Raw genomic sequence first — 16,956 nt, forward strand, 5'->3', positions numbered from 1 at the left:
AAAATAAATTACTATTGTTTTGCATTAATAAGTGCAGTTACTAATAATATTATATGTTTGGAAATTTGACATTAAAGCACTGAGCTTGAATTGAAACTTTTATAAACAACAGTAATGTGAATATATATTGCTAATTAGTGCCGATAAGTCAATAAGTGCTCCTCTGCCGCCATCTACTGATTATATTGGTAATTTCTCGTCTTTTTTTAAATAAAAGTGTTTGTTTGCCATGAAGTTTTCGTTTTTCCACATCTTAAAACTTTTAGTTTTAAAAATCATCACATTAAAAAAAAACATTAAAACTGGGTAATATTTCAACTTTGAAGTGCTGGAAAAAGTGTTAAGCCCTTGAAAAGTGCTTGAATTTCACTCTCAAAAGGTTGTACGAACCATGAGATGAATAATGTAAAAACATTTGACTATTTCTGCCACAATACCATGGTTACAGTTAGCATTACTACATTAAATCCATGTTAACATTAATCCATGTTATTAATACTGTAGTGAATTCAAACACTTTCTCACTGGATCTTGGATTGCTTTGACAAAGTTGAAGCATTAAAATGACTAACTTGAAATTACTAAAAAGCTAAAACTGAAAGAAAAAGAAGTTAAACTTGAATAGTAATATTCAAAAAAAACAAAAAACAAAAAAAACTGTAAATATAAAAACAAAAGCTAAATAATACTAAAATAATAATATTAATAAATAATGCTAAAATAACACTGATGTGAAATGTCCAGGCCAGGAAATTGTGATGTCATCTTGACCTCATTAATATTCATGAGGTAAGCTAGGTGTCATGACGTCACTGTCTGCTGTGTGTTTGGTCAGATCTGTGTCACTGGAGCGCATGGAGCGCGTGGAGTGTGTGTAAAGACCCCTGCAGTGGCGGATACCGCCAGCGAGAGCGCCGACCTTTGACCTCTGACCCCGGACCTCACTGCAGGAACCTACAGACACAGTCTCAGAGCTGCAACACGGGCCTCTGTCCTGGTACACACACACACATCTCATTTATTTACTTACTATTTTCTAATTTAGATGTTCATAATACTGTCTGTGTGTGCTATATATTACATACATTTATTATGTATGTATATAGCACACTATATATGTATGTATATATATATTAAAACAAGTATATATTTTTTTTTTTTAATACAATGTAATATATATATATATATATATATATATATATATATATATATATATATATATATATATATATTTATTCAGAAATTAATTTATAAATATTTATAATTATTTTATGGAATTATATAATTAATTATAATATAAGTTGTTATATTAATTGTTAAATATTTATAAAAAAAAACTTTTTTAATTTATATCCTATTTTTATTTCTATCCTACTGTAAGATATATTTCCTATTTATATGTAGTATAATAAATATGTAAAGCTGTAATAACTATCCAAGACCACAACTATCACTTTTATAATAAATACTCTGGTTAATTTGAGGATGCTTTGAGTTTTCGTGTTTAAACCAGTTCTTACAGATTCAGTTTGGACCACCTTATAGTTCATTTAGTTTTCCTATATTATAAATTACATTTTAAAATATATTCAAATAGAATCAGTTATTTTACATTTTATTAATATATTTCACAATATTACTGTTTTTTTATATTTTTAATCAAATAAAGAGACTTCTTCTAAAACATTAAAAATCTTACCAATCAAAAACTTTTGAACGTCAGTGTATATGTTTTCATCCAATCACAGGTGAGCATTGTGAGGACAGAGGGCGTGTCTATGAGGACTCCTGTGCCAATCAGTGTCCTCGCAGCTGCGCTGACCTCTGGGGTCACGTCCAGTGTCTGCAGGGCTCCTGTCATCCAGGTATACATTCACATTTACATTCAGTCATTTAACAGACGCCTCTGTCCAAAGCGACTTACAGAATGAGGACTAAAGCAAGCGAGTCATCATGAAGAGGCAAAAACAACGCAAGAAGTGCTCAACATACAAAGCTCAGGCATTGCTCAGAGTAGCGTAAGCCAGACAAGGGAGGATTAAAGGAAAAGTAAAGAATTGAAAGGTTAAAGGGGTCATCGGACGCCCATTTTCCACAAGTTGGGATGATTCTTTAGGGTCTTCATGTAAAGTTTGTAACATACTTTGGTTAAAATTCCTCAATGTTTGTGTAAAACAACACCTTTTACCTCCTCAAAAACAGCTCTGTTCACAGCGACCCGTTGCGGTGCATGTCTCTTTAAATGATAATGAGCAACTGCTCATGCACCCCCCCCCCCCTCAATGGGGCGTGTCGACACAAGACACTAAAGTGATGCCTTGGCGGACAGTGTACAAATGGCTGAGGGTGGAAATATGCTAATATGGGAAATATGCTAATATGGGGAAAATGCTAATACAGGAAATATGCTAATATGGGAAATATGCTAATACGGGAATATGCTAATATAGGAAATATGCTAATACGGGAAATATGCTAATACGGGACAGTCCATCAGTGGTTGAGGGCGGGGCATGAGACATATGACATTATATTGCTCAGAAAATCCAAACGTGATTATTGAGAGTGTTTAGACTTTTTTAGGATTAAAAAAATGGGTGAATGGATTTTTATCATTATATGGTGGTTGTGTCCACACACTGCAAAGACACATAGCACCCGATGACCCCTTTAAGTGCTCGCGGAGGAGATGAGTGTTCAGCTGTTCGAGATGAGGGTGGGGAGATCACTCCTCCAGCAGGGAACCGTGGATGAGAATGTTCTGGAGAGTGATTCTGCATCAGTGTGACCTCTGACCTCAATGAAACGGGAGATATGAGTGTGTGTCGTGTGCCGCAGGGTGTCGGTGTCCAGACGGCCGGCTGTTGCAGGACGGAGTGTGTGTGCGAGTGGACGAGTGTCGCTGTGGGGTTCCAGTGGAGAACGGGACGCTAGAGATCCGACCCGGAGACAACATCACCGTCAGCTGCAACACCTGGTCAGAGGACATCATCTGTTTATACATCCGGTTTACCTTAACCGGAAAACATGAGTGTTCATCCAAGACCCCAGGACTGTTGTCGAACCACGAATACACAAAAACAAATTTAATGGATTTGAGGAGTTTTGTGAAATTTAAGTAAAAGTAACAAATCTTTCCCTCGCTGGTCAGTTTGACCCTCTTATGAATGAATGGAATGTGAGGAATGCTTCAGTACACATAGAAAAACCTAAAAATGCTCAAAATTCTAACTGAAAATGCTAAAACTTTACCAAAAAATGATTTTATAATGTCTACATGTGTATCTGAATGCACACTGAAGATAAACTGACTTTAGGACCCAGAGGAACAGCTCATTTGCTCCATATAGAGATATAGGGCCATCTAGAGTCATGAAATATCATCTTATATTATTTATTTTCCACAAGAGGTCGATAATGACACCCAATGCAAGATATTTAGAGCTGAATTAAAAGGGTTAGGCATGAAAGTGTGAGTTATTTTGATTTTAAGTTGAAAGAATGTGAGGAATGTGCTAAAAAGACTAATTTATGTATTATTTATTGATTAAATCTAGTGATTTGAAGGTAAATAAAATAAAATAAAATAAAAATCTCCAAACAAATGGCATTAAAAAATAGAAAAAATATGATCAGAATGAAATAAAATAAGCTTTCTGGACCAAAAAAAAATTAAGTACAATTTTAGGGCTTCGCGTAATTTTTACCCGCAAGGGAATGATTTGTTACAAAACGCGAGGGAAGGAAAAGGATGTTTGTGTCAAAAAACATGGTTTAAATATGTTTACATATCTATATAAATACTCAAATCCCAATCTATCTCTGCTGCAGTGTGTGTGTCAACGGCTCTCTGGCGTGTTCTGATCGGGTGTGTCCGGTCTACGGTCCGTGGGGGTCGTGGAGTGTGTGTTCGGTCTCGTGTGGGACGGGGCAGAGGACACGTCGACGGACCTGCACACACACACCTGGAGGACCGTCCTGCGCCGAGACCCTTCAGAGGGAGATCTGCTCACGGTCGCCCTGTCCAGGTGAAGCTCATTTACACTGCGTTTACTTACAAACACATGCTCAATTATGGATCTATACTGTGTAAAATTGTCACATTTTGTTAAAATTCCCCTGTAGTCAATCATTTTATCCCTTAAAATCATCTACATATATATAAGGGTTTTTTCCTTAAAATATTTTTGAGACTGTCTTTGGTTCACTGCAGTTTTAAGGAGGAAATACTCAGCAATGCTGTCGACTTATGAACTTACACATGCTTTGTCTTAAAGCACATTAAAAACACCACATAGACATATAAACAAAATTAAAAGCTGGATTTTCACCACAGGGGGACTTTAAATAAAATATAAGTGTCAAATTTGTGTTTATGTGTGTGTGTGTGTGTATATATATATATGTGTGTATAAACATAAACATATACTACACACACACACACACACACACACATATATATATATATATATATATATATATATATATATATATATATATATATATATATATATGTGTATATATGTATATATATATATATATATATATATATATGTATTTATATATATATATATATATATATATATATATATATATATACATGTATATATATATATATATATATATATATATATATATATATATATATATATGAAAATGTTTGTTTATACATTTTGTTAGATTTAACGAAGATTGTTTTTGAGATTGATGTGTATTATTGTGTGTGCTGTTAGCCAGCTTTGTGTTGAGCGATTGGTCATGTGTGTGTGAGTGTCTGTGAGTGTATTTTAATGTTTTGAGATTGATGTGTATTATTGTGTGTGTGCTGTTAGCCGGCTGTGTGTTGAGCGAGTGGTCATGTGTGTGAGTGTTTGTGTGTGTTTTAATGTTTTGAGATTGATGTGTATTATTGTGTGTGTGCTGTTAGCCGGCTGTGTGTTGAGCGATTGGTCCTCCTGGAGCGACTGCAGCGCCTCCTGTGGCGGAGGAGTGTCACTGCGCAGGAAGACGGTCCTTCAGGAACCAGAACCAGGGGGTCCGATCTGCTCCGGGCCCCTCGAACAACACACCGCGTGCAACACCAACAACTGCCTTTCTGGTACAGGAAATACACACACACACACACACACACTAGAGCTTAGATTCTCTGCCCGAGCCCGAGCCCAGACTCGACCCGACCCGACCCGACCCGCGGGCCGGGCCGGGCCGATATTTCCCGCCACTGTCCTCAGGCCGGGTCGGGTCGGGCCCTTGATAAAGCACGTCACGTGTCATGCGCAGGCAGCGTCTTGTCCACTCGCACTCGCAGTCTCGCACGCGTGACACATCACTCCTGCTGTGCGTGCTGTACTATTCTATAGCTTAAGTGCTTGAAGAAGCAAAGAAAAAAATTAAAACAGGAGAATTAACTTTGAGCAAGTTTGGAGGAAAATCGGAGGTATGGAAACATTTTAAACTAGTCGTGGGGAGTGACAACATATGTGTTGGCTTTGTCTCGTGCATTAAATGCGGCACGCTGCTCGCCTATGACAGCAAAAAAACGGGGACTTCGACGATGAACAGACACATGAAGTGTGTCTTGCCATGACAGAAATTATTATAGTAGTCAGCCTCAGCCCTCGATGTCCTCTTTTGTTACTTTTCCGATCCATTCAATTATTTCTGAATAAACAAACAACGCAGTTTACATGCTTCTTCCTTGTCGCATTGTTCATTGAGATAATTAATAAATGCATGCACACTTATGAACGTGATAAATGTTACAGATAGCATATGTTTTACTATGCACAAACAAATGCCTTTCAACTTACATGTGCAAAATTCAGAATTAAATGAATGTGCTGCAATTTGTTCAAAAAGAAAGTCTAGCCTATGTGTTTTAGCCATTGAATAACACATTTAGTTTCAAGTTTGTTAAGTTTTGTTTTGAAGAAAGCTTTTCTTTAAAGTGAATTTCGTTTAGTATAAATTGTATTTTAATTTTAATACATTTTTCATCAACTAATTGCCTAGATTTAATACATAAAAAGCAATTTAGCAGACAAATAATCATGACATGGAGTCGCCATTTGAAACTCGCGCTGTCACCGAATTTACAAATGCACATCTTGCTTGTTGCAGTTGCTCACACACATATTATGTTGAAATAACAATATGTTGAAGTAACATTATTAATAATAATTAATCTTTAAGAATATTTGATTGAATGCTGAATGTTGTGCTTGTTCAATTTAATCAAATTAAAACTTTAATTGTGATAATTAAAATAATTGAATATTTAATATTGAGTGGCCAATTTTTGCTCATTTATTAATAGTATTTTTATAATAATATAGGCCTATATAACTGCGCAGCTCCCCCCTGTAGCCTAAATGATCTAGCACGTTAAAAAAAATTATTATTCTGGCGCCGCCCCTGGTTATAACGGCCCACATATTAAAAATGGTCGGGTTTAAATCGGGCTCATAATTACAGTGAACGGGCCGGGCCGGGCTCGGACACAACGGGCTCGGGCTCGGGTAGGGTCGGGCTTGATTTGTTGGGCCCGATCTAAGCTCTAACACACACACACACACACACAAACCCACATATACGCACACACACACACACACACACACACACACACACATACACACACACACACTGTGAGGACCTCCTTAGATGTAATGGTTTTTATACTGTATAAACTGTATATTCAGTCCCCTTACAGACTAACCCGACCCCTAAACCTGCCCACCACACCAAACTTTCTGCATTTTTACATTTAAAAAAAACAAAAACATTTTATTATGTTTATTAATTAACTTTGCTGAGCAAAAAGTCCTCACAAAGTAGGGAATCTCAAGTTTTACTCTCCTTGTGGGGACATTTTTATAACTAAAGTATAGCTAAACATGCCTACACAGTACACACACACACACACACACACACACACATGATGTAGACGTCTGACAGCTGAACAAACTCAAACACAGTTAATGAAAGACAAACACTTATAGAGCACCTATAAAACCCTTCAAACACTCATATAATACCTTCAGTTTATAATGTCATAAAACATGACAGCACTCGCTCATAACTCACACTGAGTGTGTCGCTTCGCCTGCATGAAGCTCATGAAAAAACATCTGGGAAAATCAAGAATATCACAAGAAAAAAATAAGAAAGCATATTTGGCATAAAGACAATGAAGTTTACTTTTAGGATAATATTTACCTCCCAAATTCATATTACTGTGATGCAAATAAAATCCCATGATTTCTCATAGAAAATCATCCTGTCAGGATGCCAATCTAATTGAATCAGTGGAAGTTTCAGTACACAAATTAATGATTATTTTTTATTAACAATAAAAATTTGGGATAAATGTGCTTAATTGTCATTAAAATAAAGACACAATGAAAAAAAAAATATCCTAAGCGACATAATTGTCTTTATATAAAATATAACTTATTTGCCTGAATTCCTCTGTATACCTGAATTCCTCTAATATATCTTTATAGTATGCATGCATTTCATGATATTTAATTTGTCATATTGAGGTGAAATATAGTCACAGTCTTTGACCGTTTTCATGAGCTTCATCCATTCAGGCATGATAATCAATCTTCATGTCACATTTATGGCTTACTGTTTATATGCGGAATAATTTGCAGAAACACTCATTTTGTTTATCTTCCTTTTAGCTCCATTACAGCTTCGAGTTGTTCTCTTGTTTGCAATTTTATGCAAATTTCAGTCGACGACAAGCATACACAAAATATTAAAAGAACATTGGCACTGATTTGCATTAAAGTAACTGGAGAAGAATCTGCAAAAAGTGAACGAGGCGGCGTGTGACGGTCGTGTTCATTAATTGTGTTTTTTAGATGATAAGACAGGAGTTGATAGACTCATTTAAAACCGTGAGATAAGCCTTCGGGAGGAATGAAGTGTGTCTTAAAACAGCTTGATTACTTCAGTTAATGAACTTCAGTTGGTACTCTGTTAAACCACTAGCAGTTTCTTCCCTCATGGGACCCAATAAATCATTTGCGTTTAGACTACTGTATTAAAGGCAGCAGCTAACCCTCAAATAATAATCTAATCTATGTAAATTGCATGCTAATTGGGATGGTTTGGTTGGTGTGTGAAGTATGTCTTGTGTGTGTCAGATTGTCCCGCTGGTCAGGTGTTAAGCTCATGTGCCGGGTCGTGTCCGTACAGCTGTGAGGATCTGTGGCCGGAGAACGAGTGTGTGTCGGTGTCCTGCAGTCCTGGGTGCCGCTGCCCGCCTGGAGCCGTGAGTGACCCGCCCGTACACATCATGTGACTTTTCCAGGAGATCAGAGTCATGAATTTCACCTCACGGAAGATAAAATTGGCAAAAGAAATCTTGGGATCTGAAAAAAACATCTGTAGACCACCTAGCAACAGCCTAGCAACACCCTAGCGATGTCCTAACAGCTTCCTAGAAAACCCTAGCAACACCTTAGCGATGTCCTAACAGCTTCCCAGAACACCCTAGCAACCCCAAAGCCATGTCCTAACACCTTAGCAACCCCATGCAACATTGTAGCAGCTTTGAACACCCTAGCAACCCAATACCAATATCCTTTCAGCTTCCTAGAACTCCCTAGCAACCCCATAACAATATATTTGCAGCTTCCTATAACACCCTTGCAACACCCTAGCAATGTCCTAACAGCTTCCTAGAAAACCCTAGCAACACCCTAGCAATGTCCTAACAGCTTCCTAGAACACCATAGCAACCCCATAGCCATGTCCTAACACCTTAGCAACCCCATGCAACATTGTAGCAGCTTTGAACACCCTAGCAACCCCATAGCAATATATTTGCAGCTTCCTATAACTCCCTAGCAACCCCATAGCAATATCCTTGCAGCTTCCTCAAACACCCTAGCAACCCCATAGCAATATCCTTGCAGCTTCCTCAAACACCCTAGCAACCCCAAAGCAATGTTTTAGCAGCTTTGAACACTCTAGCAACCTTATAGCATTGTCCTGGCAGCTTCTTAGAAGACCCTAGCAACCCCATAGCAATGTTCTATCAGGTTCCTGGAACATCCTAGCAACTCCATAGCAACGTGTTAGCAGCTTTTACCACCCAGCAGCCCCATAACAATGTTCTATCAGCTTCCTAGAACACCCTAGCAACCCCACAAAAATGGTCCTTGCAGATTCCTAGAACCCCTCATACTGTAGCAACCCCATAGCAGCTCCCTAGACCTCCATAGCAACACCCTGGCAACCACCCACACCTCCCTAGCATCATAGTGGCAGCTTTCGCAGCCTGCTTTCTTCTGAAAATTGATAAATGTAGTTTAGTTGTGCAGTAAAGCTGATTTAAGCAGCACATCACATTCACATCTGCTCCTGACGGCTGTGTGCTTCTGGAAGTGTTTAATTCTTCAGCAATTCCTCTGGTTTGGACACAGATGGCTGTAGGAGTCCCTCGAGCACTGAATCATGTAATCCGTCTGCAGGTGATGCTCAACGGAAGCTGTGTTCCTCAATCCCAGTGTCCTTGCTCTGTCCTCTCGCTCCTGTCGCCGTCTCCCAACGTCACCCTGGACCTCCAGGAGCCGGAAGTCCCTGCCGGAACCGTCATACCAGACCTGTGCAACTCATGGTACTCATCAAACCTCTCTTCCTTCTCTTCCTCTCGCAGAGTGTGTGTTGCATGTGGAAGTGGATCTCTGAGTGTTTGAGAAAGAGCAGCTGTGGCTTTTGGATCGAGAATCAATAACTCTATAAGGCTTTTATAAGTGTGTCTCAGTGTCATGAAGAGACACTCACATCCTCCCTTTGGACATTCAATATCAAGATGTTTAGAAAGGTCACTCTGACATTGTTGAAGGAATCTGATGCCCTGACAGATTCACAGACAATTCAGAATTAGATCATTTGAAGTAAATGCCCAGGTCATGTTTCATTAATCAAAAGACATTTATAAATGTATATGTGTTAACAGGGCCTAAAATTAACACAAATTTTGAGTAAAAATCAGTGTTGGCTCACCAGTTCCGGTCCCATTTTTATGAATTCTAGCAACGTGAACAAACGTGGACGACGCTCAAGACAGTTAACAGGCCAGCGCTGCATCGTCACGAAAGTTTACGCCTTGACAATTTATATTCAAGCGCAAGAAGACACAAAACGGAGCTCGTTTCGAATGCTAAACTGAGCTCTCTTTCAGGTTTTCTTGCACTTCAGCGGACAAATTCACACAAAGTTACGTAAAGAAATAGTGAGTATCCTAGTAAACATAGTCAGTGAACGTAAACAGTTGAGAAAGTAATTGCATGTGTAACAGAATACCGGATCCATGCAGCTCTTAAAGTGACAGCAGCCTAATACATTTATATTAGTAGTTTTAGCTGTGGTGTCGAAATTAGAGTAGAGAATTGTGAATTTTCACTTGCATCTAAAATGTTGGTGTCATTACTTCCTGTTTTTGCAAAAACAGTTTCATGGCCGGTACATTTAATTATAACATTATAAATATTTATGGCCAGTACATTTTCTTCACCGGCCACTGGCAAGTGTGGCAGAATGCTAGTTTTAGGCCCTGTGTGTTAATATGTTATAAGTGTGTGTTTTTAAATTCTGCTTCTTTTTTATTTATGCTAAATCAAAAAAAAAAAAAAAAAAAAGTGAAATTTGATTGACATGTTCTTGACAGGTTTCTTTCGGTCTCGGTCAGTTTTCTGAGGAGACTAACATCAAGCATGAAAAGCCAAATAAGTAAAGTGTGTATTTTTACCTCTGATTTTCGTCTCGTGTTTTTGATTACAGTGTTTGTGATGGTGGGCTCTTTATCTGCACTAATGAGTCATGTGACGGTGAGTCATGTGTTGACCTCATACACACATTATTTTTATAACTTTATATTCTTACTGTATAACAACTTTTGACTAAATCTTCAGAGGAATTTTAAAAGAGAGATACGTTTCTGAAGAAGTAGCTGTGACCTATGAGCAATAACAGTGGCTCTGGTTACGAGTGGACGTGAGTCTGAAGTGTGTGTGTGTGTGTGTGTGTGTGTGTGTCAGTGGACTGTGAGTGGAGCGCCTGGTCCTCGTGGAGCTCTTGTTCCTCGTCCTGTGGGTCTGGCCATCAGTTCTCCAGCCGGACCGTACGCCGACAGCACCAGTACCGAGGACTGGAGTGTGAGGGCCCGTCACACACACCTCGAGTCTGCAGGGGCCCTGAATGTGGTGAGAAACACAGTGTGAATTCAGTGCAGAGGGTTAGTGGGACGTTCAGACAGACACACTCGGGTTTAGTGATTCTGTTCACATGAAGTTAAATACGGTTGTATTCTTTGAAGTGTGATTACTCATTTTATTTTATTTTTCCTGCTACTTTCTTTCCCGTTAATGTTTGCATCAGATACTAGCAACAGCTGTCAGAGCTTTATAATAATTATAATAATAATAATTTTATTTCTTTGTTTGTTTTTAATATTAATAATTTATTTATTTGGTTTAACAATAATATAAATTTCTTTTTCTCTTTTCATTGAAATGTTTTTTTATTTTTTAAATTTTATTATTTTTTATTTTTTTATTCTGTTTGTTCTCCCATGCCTATTTTTTGTCTTTGTAATGTATCATAAATGATATATATATATATATAAATGATATATATATATATATATATATATATATATATATATTTACCATATATATATATATATAATACAGATTTTTTTGGACTATTACTACTACTAATAAAATTATTATTATTTTACAATAATAATTCATTTGTTTGTTTTAATAATAATAATCATTATTATTTGTTTGTTTTTAATATATAATTATTATTATTATTATTATTTATTTATTCATTATATTTAAGTGTTGTGATATAGCTGTAACTGTAAAAAAATAAATGTTGAAATGAATGTTAAATAAGGCATCTACTCCAGCCTGAAGTCCACTGATCACTAACTAATGCTCGATCACAGAGTGTCCGGAGGGTGAGCGCTGGGTCTGGAGTGTGTCCGGGTCCGAGCGAGTGTGTGAGAGGGGGTGTGTGGACCTGTACACGCCTGAACCGCTCAACTGCACGGGCCCCGGGGCCTCGGAGGGGTGTGTGTGTGAGGAGGGCCGGTACCGGAGCCTCGAGGGCCACTGTGTGATTCCAGCGCTCTGTCCGTGTGAAGATGAAGACGGGACGATTCGAGAGGTACACAATAGGGGCTTTCACACCGTTCTAGGTGTGAAAATAGTTCTAGGATTCACATAGTTCTAGGATTTCGCCACCAGGATGGTTCTCCGAGGACTAATGGTTCCTCTAGGAAGGTTTTCCTGGTTGCGTTCGCACCGCCGGTAGGAACTCTGAAGTGACGTAAGACACGCTTGTTGTCGGGACTTTTATTTTGACGGCGCTGAGAACGACTGAGCTCACATTCTCTGTGTTCATTAGTGTACGATCTGTCTGACAGTCCTGTCTAATACGATATTAGATATAACTGTTACACACTGAAGGTAGACCGTGATGAAGAGTTATTAGCGTATGCGTGTGTGATGTGCAGAAATACATGATCATGTTTCTCTTGATCTCCTCAAAGTTGTGTTGGATTTCCTCCTCAGCGTAAAGATTAAGAGCTTCATCTATCTCTGTTTTACATGTTCGTAGAGTTAGTTTCTGGAGTAAATATATAGGCTATAATCTGTGTGTTTACACGTGCTGGTGTTTCGCATGCGTTCGGCCAATCAGCGAACACTAACACTAGTGTTAGCACTAGCACTAACGTCACGGATAGTTCCTATAGCGCTGGTTTAGACCGACTCTGAAGGAGGAGTAAATTAGTTCCTCCAAAAGGAGTTCCTTAGCCTGGTTAAAACCAGACCATTCTCAGTAGTAACTGAGTTATGGTCTGGCAAAGCTTCATTAATAACTCATTTCCAAAGGGGCGTCACCAACGGACGTCGCTCAGATGCCTCTGGGCGCAGTTGGATAGACCTAAAACCAATCAGAGCGATCGGCATCGTGTAAAGCCATATGCGATGTCCCACACTACGCCATAAAAGTATGAACTCTTTTTGTGAAGAAAAGGTATTTACTTTTGAATGTGTAGCAAAAAAGTAGGCAAGCTTTGGGACATACTACTTCGTCATCTTTATCGGACTAATTTAATTCTAATTTAATTCTAAATCTAATTTAATTTCCTACCGTTTCGGAGAGAAATGTAGTAGCACGTTCATCTGCCAGTGGGTCTTTCATGGAGACTGTCCTCATGTGTTTGCAATTTGAATATAATAATGCATTTAAAAGTTGCTGCGCTTCTCCAACAGACGTCGCTCAAATGCCTCTGGGCGCAATTGGATAGACCTAAAACCAATCAGAGCGATCGTCATCGTGTAAAGCCCGCCTCAACGTTTCTGATTGGTGCCGCGATTTGGACGGATTAGAAATCGGCTTGAATGGCCTCTTTGCCAGACTACTTGCAGAGCAAATCTAAATTTGCCGGAAGTTTGTCTGGGTTTTCCCAGACTAGGAGTTCCTGGAACTGAAATCATTCCTAGGCCGTTCTAGGAACTATGAAAAGGTTTGAAAGCCCCCAATCACTCGCTAACAGTGATGCCCTTTATCCTGTAATTGCTGTGCTGCTTACTTTGTTTATTTATCCTGAGGAACGTCGTTAATAACTCTGATGGATAATTGCTCAGGGCATTTCTAGAAAAAAGATAATTGCCATCATCAATAATGAATAAAAGAGCTGAAAGGCCTTATGAGGTTGTCTAATTGAACTACAGTGGTGCCCATTTAAAACTGAAGACGGATGATGTCACTTCCTGTGGCTGGCAAAATGCCTTCACAGAAGGATCGCATACAAACACAATATATGAACACCAGATCAATATTTACTCTCATTACAAGATGAACCTTTATTAGGATTCAGCTTAAAAATGTTTAAAATGCCCCTGTTTACTTTAATTCATGTTCCTGGTCCATGATTCATCAGTGACCTTATTCTAAAGAAAAATGTATGAATGAATTAGTTATTTCAAAGGAAAATGTATGAAAATGAATGAAAATTTAAGAAACTAACAATACATTTTATAATAATTTGTGATAATAATTAGATTATTACAATTAAATATTATTATAATGTAAATCAGCTGTTCTCTATGTGAATATATAGTAAAGTGTAATTTATTCCTGTGATCAAAGCTGAATGTTCAGCATCATTACTCCAGTCTTCAGTGTCACATGATCCTTCACAAATCATTCTAATATGAGGATTTGATGATCAAGAAACATTTATGATTATTATCAGTGTTGAAAACACATATTTTTGTGGAAGCTGTAATACATTTTATTTTTCAGGATTCTTTGATGAATATAAAGTTCAAAAGAACAGCATTTATTTGAAATATAATCTTTTGTAACATTATGAATGTGTTTACTGTCACTTTTGATCAATTTAATGCATCCTTGATGAATAAAGGTATTAATTTCTCTCTTTTTTTGTTAAATCTTACCACAAATGTTTGAATGGTATTATTATTTCCACAAAAATGTTATGCAGCAAATGATTTGTGAAGGATCATGTGACACTGAAGACTGGAGTAATGATGCTGAAAATGCAGCTTTGATCACAGGAATAAATTACACTTTACTGTATATTCACATAGAAAACAGCTGATTTAAATACTAAAAATATTTCACTGTTTTACTGTATTTTTGATCAAATAAACGCAGCCTTGGTGAGCAGAAGAGACTCTTTCAAAAACTTAAATTGTAAGGTTTCCAAACTTTTGACAGGGACTGTATATATATATATATATATATATATATATATCTCAGGATGTAGTTTTGGCAGTAAAGTGTCTGTCCATCAACATGCATGTAAATATTGAAAATATGAATGTTGTGTGTCACAGCCGGGGTTCGAGTGGGTTGACGGCTGTCAGTCATGTCGCTGTATCAATGGCCAGAAACACTGTCAATCAAACTGTCCTCCACTGCATTGCTCTGAGGTAAGACATCTGCCATTTGCCTTCACACATAACAACTCCTTTTTCTGACAATTCGACGTTTCATATATTCCTGCTTTCGTCTTAAATCTGCTCATGCATTCTCATTGTGTGGTTTCACATGTGTGTGTCGGCCAGTGAAGCAGTGAATAGCCTTGCATCAGAAATGAGCCCAGTTAGAGATGCTGGAAATAGACCGACCCGTTGTCCAGGCAACGGCTCCGGTCCGAGATCGAGTCCCAGATGGTTCTGTAGTGACGGCCTGGGCGTCTCCGAGCCTCAGAGAGACCCGGCCCGGCTTCTCCTCTGGGCTCCTGCCGAGATCTGCTCCAAGAAACACTAAAAATACTGCCTTCAGTTTCTGGACCATTTGTTTCTTCTTCATCCAGTCCAAAATTAAATTACCCAATTCGCATTTTTGCTGCCGGCTCGAGTAAATGTCACTCCACACTGTAGGATTGTTCCTGTTGACTCCAAACTACAATTATAATCACTCTTTCATAGTGTTTGATTTCTGCACCAAACTGAATATAAAAACAGTGGGATTTAAGACTGTGAAAACTCTTACACTGTCACATATAAATACACTAAAAAGTTTTAGGAGCTGCAAAAAAACAATGCTGAATGCAATGCATATTATCAACTTTTAAAATGCATAATTAAATAATATTAAATAAAACGTTATCTGTCACTTGGCGATGTGGCTGATAACAACAAATAACTAACACTTTACAATAAGGTTTCATTAGTTACATGAACTAACAACGGACAATACTTTTTTTTTTAAAGCATTTATTGATATAATCTCAAAATTTACTAATACATTATTAAAATCAACCGTTGATCGTATTATTAATATTTAACAAAAAAAGATTAATACATATACCAAACTGAATTGCAAAAATATAACAACAGTTTTGGAACCGATTCAAACTTCCCGTTGGTCCCGTCCTGAGCTCATGCCAGTGGTTTAGTCGCTGTTTTCATGTCGTGCCGCTCAATAAACTGCTTTTGAATATAGTGCAACAGTCGGTTTGAGGAAGTAAAAACTCATTAATTTTCTCCATAGAACTTTTTTTTTTTTTTACGATAACTTATAAACCTTTATAAGTTGAGAACAAGTCAATCAGATACAGATCTGAACCCTATAGAGAATATTTGGTCTCACATTAAACACAAACGAGTTTTTCAACGGCTCATGAACTGTTTGAAGCCATTAACAGTGGATCAACACTGGCTCTTCTTCCTGTAAAAAGCAGGTCTGCACGTACACGAAGGCTATTCTGTGCTAAGTTACTTTATCTACAGTATTTGTGCAGTTCTTGCTCATTTCCTGACCAGTAATCCCATTTGGGATTTAAATGGTTAAGACAATTAATTTAGCCATTTTTGGTATGGATGCACCGATATGAACATTTTGTTAAATACCGAGAACCGATAATTCTTTATATTTGAAAGCCGATAACCGATAAATTGGCTGATAAATCTAAATCCAAGTTTTATATAATTTTTGAGAGCCTGATTACAAAAACAAAAGTCTTATCATTAAAAGCCACGTCCCCAGCAACAATTATAATGTTCTCATTATAATTTTATGTAGCCGATATGACAGACTTGCGCTGCACATGTTGCTCTTCACTGTATTTTCCTTTTTCGAAGTGATTCCAATCATATTTTAAGTAATTTAAAACCATCATGTTGAACAGTGTGCATCTGAAGTGTCTCAGCTGAAGGCATTATTTATCAGCTTTAATATATATCGGACAAATTTTCTTATCGGGACGATAACAATAACATTAAAAAAGAACATATATCGGCCGATACCGATATGGTGGCCCATATTTTGCGCATACTTAATAGTCGTATGGAGTCGGTCAGCATTCGTCCGAAGTCAAGTCCCCTTCATTTATACAGCACTTTTAACAAAATAGATTGTTTCAAAGCAGCTTTACAGTGATAATAGGAG

The 16,956-nt window shown here is 37.7% G+C and overlaps 1 protein-coding gene across 1 annotated transcript in view; it reads left to right on the plus strand.

The window, feature by feature from the left end:
- The window catches only part of sspo (SCO-spondin), a gene marked incomplete at both ends in the record, with an annotated part of 134,412 nt that overhangs the window by 112,903 nt on the left and 4,553 nt on the right, over positions 1-16,956 (plus strand). The window contains 11 exon segments of the mRNA XM_079863328.1: positions 836-997; positions 1,749-1,865; positions 2,839-2,977; positions 3,832-4,028; positions 4,928-5,098; positions 8,154-8,281; positions 9,486-9,631; positions 10,798-10,844; positions 11,055-11,219; positions 11,972-12,192; positions 14,898-14,993. Of these exon segments, the coding sequence (XP_079719454.1) occupies positions 836-997; positions 1,749-1,865; positions 2,839-2,977; positions 3,832-4,028; positions 4,928-5,098; positions 8,154-8,281; positions 9,486-9,631; positions 10,798-10,844; positions 11,055-11,219; positions 11,972-12,192; positions 14,898-14,993 (1,589 nt within the window).

The sequence above is a fragment of the Squalius cephalus genome, assembly GCF_949319135.1.
Source record: "Squalius cephalus genome assembly, chromosome: 25".
NCBI classification, from domain to species: domain Eukaryota; kingdom Metazoa; phylum Chordata; class Actinopteri; order Cypriniformes; family Leuciscidae; genus Squalius; species Squalius cephalus.